General features: G+C 38.2%; 1 protein-coding gene and 1 pseudogene across 1 annotated transcript; both read left to right on the top strand.

The window, feature by feature from the left end:
• The first annotated feature begins 219 nt into the window (after window positions 1–219).
• On the top strand, window positions 220–1,256 carry LOC106026731 (olfactory receptor 7E178-like; annotated as a pseudogene).
• A 7,798-nt stretch (window positions 1,257–9,054) lies between these two features.
• On the top strand, window positions 9,055–10,017 carry LOC100716675 (olfactory receptor 7D4-like). Its single transcript, XM_013148127.3, has one exon. It carries the CDS (start codon window positions 9,055–9,057, stop codon window positions 10,015–10,017), a length of 963 nt encoding a protein of 320 aa, XP_013003581.3.
• Window positions 10,018–10,552: the final 535 nt, after the last annotated feature.

Here is a 10,552-nt window from a genome sequence, read left to right as displayed (position 1 = left end):
CCAGAGGTAAGGATGTAAGTTATATATTAAACAACTTTTAAAAAATGTAGACTGAGCACTTCCTCTAAGAGGATTGTCATAAAATAAAGGAAAATAGAAAGCATCCTGCAAGATAAGTGACACAGACAAATATTTCCTGAATATGAGTTGTCCACTTTAGGGTTCAGATAAAACAGTGTTATGTCTCCAAACTCTTGCACAGTGCATTAAATATCCAAAATGCGGCAAGTAGAACTACTGTCTGAGTTCTTGCTGTTTGTTTCTTTCTTGCAGCACTCAACTATCACTCTGTTTTTTTTCATTCTCTTTCATAAGGTGCCCAAGAAGTTTGGAAGAACAAAATCTAATACACATCTCAGAATTTCATCTCAAGGGTCTCTCAAAGAATCCAGAAATGCAGCCCATCCTCTTTGGACTCTGTCTGTCTTTGTACCTCTTGGCTGTGCTTGGGAACCTGCGCATCATTCTGGCCATCATCTCAGACTCCCATCTCCACACCTCAATGTACTTATTTCTCTTTAACTTGTCTTTGGTTGACTTCTGTTTCATCTCTACTACGGTCCCTAACCTGATTATGGACATTCAGTTACAGAGTAAGGAAATCTCCTACAGAGGTTGCTTGGCACAGATGTCTCTTTTTCTAACTTCTGGATGTATGGATGACATGCTCCTCACTATGATGGCCTATGACCAGTTTGTGGCCATCTGTCAACCCGGCAATACCATGTATCATGAACCCCTGCCTCTGTGTCTGCTTAGTCATGGTGTCTCTTTTGTTTAGTGTTTTAGAATCCCAGCTATACAATTTGATTTTCTTGCACTTTACCTATTTTGAGCACATGAACATTTCTAATTTCTTCTGTGAACCTTCTCAGTTTCTACATCTCACCTGTTGTGATAACTTTACCAAAAATATAGTCATGTATTTTGTAGGTGTCATCTATGTATTTCTTCCCCTTTCAGGGATCATTTTCTCTTACTATAAAATTATTTCCTCAATTACAGAAATGCCATCCTCAAGTGGGAAGCATCAAGCCTGTTCCACTTGTGGGTCTCCCCTTTCAGTTGTTTGCTTATTTTATGGAACAGCCATTGGTGTTTATCTTACATCCTCTGTGTTACATTCTCGTGCAAATATTTCAGTGGCTTCAGTGATGTATACAGTGGTTATTCCAATGTTAAATCCTTTCATCTATAGCCTGAAGAACAAAGACATGAAACGTGCCCTGTGAAGGCTACAGAGCAGAACAGTGTAGTCTTATTATCTCTTCTTTCCATTTGTAGTTTGTGTTGTAAAATCCAATCATCTAGACTTCCAAATCATCCAGCCATCTAGATTTGCATATTCTGACTCTTTGTCCACACTTACAGATGTATGACTTTCTTTTTATTCAGTGTTGAATAGTTAAATGTTGTTTCCTTTGGTTCATCTTTAACTATATTGCACACATGTTCTTGAATCTTCTTTTCATCACAAATATCATGACTAAATCATTCTAAACAGGCAGACACTGTAGTTTCTGAGAAATAACAACCTCCAGATGAAAGGCTAAAATGTCTATATATTTAAAATTGGCAACTGTTTTCAAAATACATGTTCATTTTATTTGAAAATTACACTGATGTTATCTATTTAGGCTTATTGTAGTCAGAAGCCATATCACTGATTCCCAAGTTTGGCTTTTATTGGAATCACCTAAGAAGCATAAAATTACTGATTAATGGGTATTATCACCAGAGACTTTGATATATGTGGGTCTGACTTTAAGGGTTTTAGAAACTTCAAAACCATTTCATATTCAGTTCCTAAATGGATCAAATTCAAAACACGAGTCATAAATTCAGTTCTTGTAGCAGCTGATTTGGTTTTCCTTAAATATCATGTTCAAATACATTGCTTCTCAATGTAGCTTATTATTATTATAGTTCAGTTTTGATTTATTATTATACTGTTCCATTATCATGTTTCCATTAAAAGATATTTTTAATGCTGTGTGGGGCCTCTGGATATCACTAACCTGTGCTTTCTTGACTCTAAATAGTCGTACACTTTCACTCGTGGTCACTACATTTCATTACATTGAAAAGTCAGTAGGTCTCATTGCTTTCATACCCATGAACCCTCTGTGTTTTAGAAGATCCCTTTCCATTAACATCTGTATTGTATCTTAATGGACCCTCCGTGCCTTTGTCCTGAAGTTACTATCTAAACAATTGCCCATATTCAGATTTCTCCATTATATTAACTAGATTTGCTTGCATTTTCTGAACATTGAATACAAATCAAAGCATGTTGATAAAAAAGATGTTGATAACTGTTGACAACTGAAACATTTCAAAATACACTAAAAAAGTAAAGTTGGTTTTCAATACATGGCTGTGTTCAGGTGTCCAACTGAGGGGACAGTAAGGTTCTTGTGTTTCTAGTTAGTGTGTGGCTCTAGTTTTGTTTGAGGATTAGTCAACTTTCAGTAGTACATAAATTAACCTTCTGTCTTTTTATGTTGCTCCAAGATTGCAATTGTACTTGATACCAGCCAAAGTAAGCTATGTTTTTACATCTAATTGATAGCCAGGGATATTTTTTTGTATGGGAGATAGCCCTCATGACCACAGGCTTGCAAGGCAGGCACTTGGGCCACTGAGGTAAATACTCAGTCTGCCAAGAACTTTTGTAAGTAAAAAGTTATGATACTCTCTCTCCTTCATTTGTCTTCGTGGATTTATTTAAAATGTTTGCAACTGAATGCTTATAATACATAATAGTTGCATTTGTGTCAGAGAATTGGCACAAGTATATAATGTATTTTGATAGTTTTCAATTCCTTTACAATGTTCTCCATGCTTCTGCCTCCTCTATTTCTATGCTCCATTCCCCATCACCAATCTCTGCCTGACAGTTTCCTATTATTTCCCTTTCATTCTAACCTTCTTATGTATATTTTGAGTTTCTCATATGAATAAAACCATATAATATTTAATTTCAGGACACATTTCAGTTAACATTATGGTCTCAAATTTCTCATGCATTTTCACCAAATAATCTGATTTTATCTGTGTATAGCAGAATAACTTCTTTGACTATTTTCTGTTGATAGGTATCTAAACTGTCTCCAGAGCTTATTTATTAATTATGCTGCTATACATAAGGATATGGATAGCATGAGATGTGTAATTGTTTGGAGAATATAGTCAGGAGAAGTATGCTTGGAACAGTAGACTTTCCATTTTTAGTTCCCAAGGATTCTATCTATTGTCTTCCACAGTGGTCATAAAAGACTGTATTCCTTCCGGCAAGTAGGAGAGTTCGTGGTCCTGTTGTCCTCACCAACATTTTTTTCTTTTATCCTTCTTTTAAAAAAGTAGTATATAGCCCAGGGCCTGACTGCACAGGGGTTAAATTCCAGTGCATGGGGAAACCTTAGAACTTCACTCCCAGGCTGCAAGTCCATGCCCTGCAACTGAGATCACACTAAGATGCATGAGAGGTACCTGCGTGCCTAACTGGACCATGCCCAGCAAACTGCAAGCAGCAAGCAGGGCCCAAAATCCAGTAGTGGGTCCTGACCACACGCAGATTGAATCCCAGGATATGGGAAAGCCTTAGAACTTTGCTCCCCGACAGTAAGACCATGCCCTGCACCTGAAATCTCCAGAAGACACACAGAATCCCTACGGGCTCAACTTGCCCTCACCCAGCGAGCTCCAAGTGTAAAGCCGCTACCATAAGTCTGCTCCAGGAACCAAAAGTGGGCCAGGTGATTCCCAGTGCACTGAGGAAACTTTAAAACATTGCTCAAAACCCAGAAACAGGCACAACTCCAGCTGGCACTGAGGAACGTCATGCTACCCTGGGGCTTTGGCTCACACCATCGTTCCTGTGTGACTCTGGTGATCCCTGGGGAATGCTTGCTGCCCTTGGACCACGGACCAAACAGCCACCTGCTTCCTAAGCGACTCCAGCTGGCATTGAGGAATGCCATGCCTCCCTGAGACTCTGGATCACACCACTGCAAACTTCCTGTGCAACTCCCACTGATCCTGTGGAGTGAATGCTGCCCTCAGACCTTGACCTGCAAAGCACCCCACTTCCAACACAACTCCAGTCAGCACTAATGAAAGCTATGCTGACCTGGGACCTTGGTCTATGCCTAGCAGACACTCAGACACAGGACATCTGCTGACCCCTCGGGGACACTCTACCTCCTGGACCTAATACTGTTTTTGACCTTCAGCTCCCACTCTTTCTGCCAGAACCTTGAACTACAGCGGATTAACTGGGCTAGCTTGAAGGGGGATTCAGTAACTGCCTCACTCAAAGAGAAGATTTCAGCAGGCTCCAGTCAGTGTGGTGAGTGTGCCCGTAAAATAGAGGTGTACATTGGGCAAATAGGGCCAGTAGTAAAGCTCACACCAACTAATTGTCAGACTTTGATGAGTCTGGCAAGAGTGTGGGTGACTCCTTCCTGCACACACAAAAAAACCATCAGGCAGAGTGAAGAGTGTGCCAACAAGGACTCCCTCAAAGTGGAGAAAATCAAAAGAGATTATGAGATACTCAGGCACACAATAGGGACTCAGTAGGGCCTCAGCTGACACAAACACTATAGACAGGGAGATTTTGTGACCTGGAATAATCTGAAGATAAAGTAATAGCAGGAACTAAAATTGACCTACATCAACACTACTAGGCTTGTCAGCCAGGAAGACTATAGGACTCACCCAACAGGCCCTGCAGGTGGATGTCAGGTAACTGGCCTGCCTCTTCATTGTGGGACCCAGCAACTGTACAAATATCAACCTTACATTAGGACCCCAAGATGCACACTACCAACAGTTGCCACTAGTGGGATTGAAAGACCAAATATTAACTCAAAAAAGGAAAATGGCAAAATGAAAAAGCAAAATGCAGTCTCAAACATCTAATCCACCAGGAGCAAGTACAGGAGACACTGAAATAGAGGACTTCAAAAGTAACACAATGGAAATCTTTAAAATGATAGTGAATGAAATAAAAAAAACTCCATGAAGATATACATTGTGGAGATAAAAAGATAAACAAAGTCTGCAAATGTTACCAATGTTACCAAGGGAGGCATATGATAAAGAAATGGTGCTTGGGATTTTCTTTTTGCTGAAATTAAACTTTCTTCATGGGAGATTATATGACATTTAGATCAAAGGAAAGAAAAAAAGTGCGTCTTCCTTAGAGGCCATTACTTCATCTCCCTTAACATTTTACACTGACACATCATTTACTGAAATGTTTCATCCTGTATATGCTCTCTACCTCATGGGACTGCAATCAAGGAGCTGTGAGAGTTCAATCCCTCCCACGGCGGACAATTTAAACACATCCCAGGTGCCCCTTACCTGTCATTCTCTCATTCGGTCTCCAAGAAAATTCAGATGGCTTTCCAGGTACAGATAGTGAGAGAAGAAAGCTTCACTGGCAGCCATGTGAGAAACGTGGTGCGTCCCAAAGGGGAAAGTGGAGCACCGAGAAAGCAATGCGGTTCTGACTCTAGAATGAGAAGAGAGAGTCTGAGGTGAGACTGTTCTACAGTATTTTGAAGAAACTCATGTTCATTGAGCTTGCTCTTATGTGGTCATTTTTCTGTTTCCTTTATTCTCCAGAATCTATTGCCTATTTCCAACAAGAATTAACTTTTCAAGAGTCTCCACCACTTTATTCTTTCCTATAAATTAAACTTTCCAAATTTGATTATTTGTTGTTTATCTTCCTGCTGAAGCTCAATCACATATAAGGTATTGCCTAAACTTTTGTATATTTGATTAGATTTTACTATTATAGTTCCAAAGTTTTCTTGCAGATGTTACTGTGTCTTGTACATTTTTCAGTATTCCTGTCACCATTTTACCTGAGTGTCTACAACATGTGTAACATGGTGATTATTTCCTGAGCCCAATACTTCCATATGGCATCTCTCTCTCCTCCTATTTTACTAAATTACTTAAATGTTCAGTAAAATATTAGTAAGTAAAGTTTTAGAAGGACTTCTCTGTTCACGTTAATGTATTGGTCACAAATGATCTTCTATTCACTGATTTGGAAATTTCTAGTCTTTGCTGAATTATGAAAACGCCTTTGGTTTTCTTCATTTATAGAGAGCCTTGATCATGGTCATTAACCACAGTTGTGCCTGTTATACTTTTTCAGATTTTAATAATACAGTTATTTGTCATCACCGGCTGATTTCTGTAATTGAGTCAGTTTTCAAACTTCCTTATGTCAAACCGGCTTCCATTTCTCTAATTGAATTAAATATTCATTGTATTTTTAATTTTTGTTTGTGATGCTTGAAATGTAACCAATGACTTTCCAGAGAAACATTTTACCTTTAGTCCATACTCCAGCTGTCTGACACAGGTGAATGAATTTCATTTAATTTTATTACTGTGCCTGTCATCTGTAGTCAAGAATGTGAAAAGCTGGAAGACTGTTCATAATATACTTATCTTTTTGTCTCAGTAGTGAACTTACACTTAAACATTTGTTTTCTACAGTGTCTATAACATAACAGGTATCATATAAATCCACTAAAAATTCCAGAAAAATCATATTGATATAAGACATCTGTCTTAAAGTAAACATTAATTTACCAACGTGGCAAGGAATCAATAGAAAATGAACTCTCTTGGACCTGACCCTCATTCTCTGCTCTGCACCATGCTGGCTTCTCGTCCTCATCTTATACCAAGCTCTCACTCGACAGGGAAACTACACATTCTGTTCTCTCAGCCTAGAATGTTTCTTCTGCACTTAATTTCTCTTATTAACAATGATTTCTTCCCGTCTCATTCAGAATTTCCTTATCTTACAGAAGATCATGACATTCCACACCCCACAATAAGTTGTTCCTTTTTCAGTCTCTGGTAATTTTCATGTTGTAGGCAATAATAATATTGATCCTATCCTAGCATAAAAATTATACATGTGTATTTTTGTTTATATTTGTCTTTTAATATTTTAGGTTCTTTGACTTAATGTTTACATTTGTCTTTTAATATTTTAGGTTCTTTGATATATACATCTGGAATACTATCAATTAGTCCATCAAACATATGTATTAGCAATGAATTCTTACAATTTTGACAAACTATATCCACCCTCAAATGTATGCATGAATGAGAACAGACTCTCATACATGTCTTGTATTTAATTTTAATGTTAGTGCATTGTTTTCACTTCTACCTATATAGTACACATATTCCTTCCTCTTCTTGGAAGAATTCATTGGGTAGTCTCTGATTTAGGGTGCCTTAAAGATCTACATCAATCAGAAATGATACACAGTGGTCAAATGTAGTAATCTGACTGTTGTGCTTGTATGAATTAAGATGTGTTACATGCTTGTACCAACTCACCATGACGAATGGCATCAGGTACTTCAAGGAAGTACTAATAAAAATAAAAATATTAGACTAACTAGAATCACAATTAGGGGCCAAAGATAGAGCACCTTGGCACAGCCCTTTCTTGGCAAGTGCGAGGTTGTGAGTTTGATTTTTGGTACAGAAAAAAAAAAAAAAAGAATCACATTGTTTTCCTTATGTTTATCCCAGTTTAAAGGGAGGTTTGATAAATGATAGCCATGCAAGAAAGGTTTATTTTTGTATTATGAACAGAAATTCCCACTTTGAAATGTCAATTACATTTTATGGGAATCAAAGTAGAAAACTTTTGAGTTATATCAATTAATTTTACACTGTAACATTTCACTACACATTTACAAAGCATAATGCAGAGGTGAGGTATTTGCAATTGAATAATAGAATTAAATAACATTCTTAGGGTCACAAAAATGTTAAAAAGATGGAAAAATTACTTTCACTGAAGTCTGACTTAATTTCCCTTCTTTCCGTTTCCCTCTTCCTCCCTTGTTCTTTTTCTTATGTGAAAATCTTTTTCTAGTTCCCAATATCTAACGTGCATTTTGGCCCTTATTTATGCTTTTGTTCTATAATACAAGAGAGATAATGTGACATTGAAGCCTACGTGAATGGTTTATTTCATTTAAAAGTATGGTCCCAAGGTTCAGAAGAGTGGGGAGGGGAAGGGAGAGAGAAATAGCCAAGACATGTTAGGCATGAGTATAAATTCCTTATGATGAGTATGATGAAGATACATGTCACATGTGTACCTGTAAAAGTGAAAATTAACAATAGAAATAAAACAAGAATAAATTTTTAAAAGGAACACAACTTTTTAAGGCAATACAATTCTTTAAGACAGACGTCCAAACCAATGTATTTTAGGGGAGAATTTCAACAATTTTAATAATAATTACAACAATGGTAATAAAGATTTATTGAGATCCTACTTGTACAGGAGCATTTTTAAGTATCACAGATGACATAGTAGCAGTAGCCACATTTTTAGGGAGAAAGCAAAGGTGTTGACAGTAAACTGTTACGTGGCTAGGAAGTGTCATTGCAGGAAAAAAGCTTGCTTGAAAAAACCCATACATTAAAGAGCCATTCGTATGAAGAAACATAGGGAAGTCAAAAATATATGAGCTGTGGTCATTATTTTCATCAGTCATAACAGAGGAAATTTGTTAGGTCTATAGATTACATAGTAAAATGAAAACTAGTGAATCTGACAAAATAGAAGGGTTACTGTAGAAATAAAGAGAAAGGTAGCACATGGGAGGCTAAGACAACAGGGCCCCAAGGCTGATGCCAGCTTGGGCAATTAATTAGAAACTATTTGAAAACTGAAAAAATAAGAATCAGAAGGGCGGAAGATATGCTGCAGTAGTAGAGCACTTGCTCAGCAAACACAAGGCCCTGGATCCATCCTCAGTTCCACAGAAAATTAAAGAAAAACAAACATAAATAAGAATCGAGAGTTAAATTGGAAAATGGAAACATAACGGGGCTGAGTGTGTCACCCTTTCTGGCAGGATCCAGGGGACGGTGAAGGGCATCCATCCAGGGTGGCGGAGTGCAGTGATAACTATGAACGGACTGGTTCTGTGCTCTTTAAACAGTGCTTTTGTCTTCCGCTCCACCAGTTACAGCAGACACATGGAAAGAGAGAACAACTCACATACAGCACAGTTCCTTCTGCTGGGCCTCTCAGATGATCCGGCCCTGCAACCCGCCCTCTTCTCGCTCTTCTTGTCCGTGTGCCTGCTCACAGTGATTGGGAACCTGCTCATCATTCTGGCCGTCAGCTCTGACTCCCACCTCCACACGCCCATGTACTTCTTCCTCTCCAACCTGTCCTTTGTGGACATCTGTTTAACCTCCACCATCATCCCAAAGATGCTGCTGAACATCCAGGCACAGAACAAAGGTATCTCCTACACTGAATGTCTCACTCAGGTATATTTTTTTATGATTTTTGATGGAATGGATAATTTCCTCCTGACAGTGATGGCCTATGACCGCTTTGTGGCCATCTGCCACCCCCTGAAATACATAATTATCATGAATTCCCAGCTCTGTGTCCTCCTCATCCTGGTGTCTTGGTTCATCATTTTCTGGGTTGCCTTGATGCACCTTCTATTGATTTTGCATCTAACCTTCACCAGAGGCACAGAAATCCTACATTTCTTCTGTGATCTGCCTGCTCTGCTCCAAGTGGCCAGCTCTGACACCCACATCAATGATGCTGTCTTGTATGTAGCAACTGTCCTGCTGGGTGTGTTTCCTGCCACCGGGATCCTCTTCTCTTACTCTCGGATTGTTTCCTCTTTAATGAGGATGTCTTCTTCTGAAAGCAAGTCTAAGGCATTTTCCACCTGCGGGTCTCACCTGTGTATGGTGTCTTTGTACTATGGGACAGGCCTTGCAGAATACCTTAGCTTCACATTCACTCCTTCTTCCCAGGCAAGCATGACTGCCTCAGTGATGTACACTGTGGTGACCCCCATGCTGAACCCCTTCATCTACAGCCTGAGGAACAAGGATGTGAAGAGGGCCCTGGGCAGATTACTCAGCAGGACAATCTGTTTTCCTGGATGGACCACTGACCTTAAAACTTAAGGGAATTTTGTATCTCTTTAAAAGGCAAATATCTGAAATTTTAATAATCTTGTTCTTTGTATTCTCCAAAAATCTATGTGTCATTTTGTCTGTAAGAACACTTGCAAATGACATTTGTGTATATGACTTTTCATTTGTTTCTTAACAGCCTTCTCATTAAAATTATTTCTTCCCTTCTCATGTTTCTTAATATTTCATCTTTGATCTGTTTACTTAGAGGTATTTGTGATATTTCTAATTTCATTTTAATGTGCCTAATATAGTCAGCGTTGCCTTGATGTTCTCCAACTTTATCTCTTCAATAATCTTAAATATTCTTATCAAAAGAAAGAAATAATAAATATTTAGGTGCTGCACATGTTACATAGCCTGTTTTGATCATTACAAAATGTGTACATTTATCAAAGTATCACACTGTACCCAATTACATAAAATTATTTTGTAACATTTCAGTGTTAATGATTTTCACCTTAATTTGATCTTGTTCTTGTATTACTTGGAAGAAATGCAATAAAAATAACTCAGTAGTCTAGTT

The sequence above is a fragment of the Cavia porcellus genome, unplaced genomic scaffold (assembly GCF_034190915.1).
Source record: "Cavia porcellus strain 051 isolate PalLab524CR breed Dunkin Hartley unplaced genomic scaffold, mCavPor4.1 scaffold_19, whole genome shotgun sequence".
Classification (NCBI taxonomy): domain Eukaryota; kingdom Metazoa; phylum Chordata; class Mammalia; order Rodentia; family Caviidae; genus Cavia; species Cavia porcellus.
The sequence above is the reverse complement of the archived record's forward strand: the minus strand, read 5'-3'. Positions and strand labels throughout refer to the sequence as shown.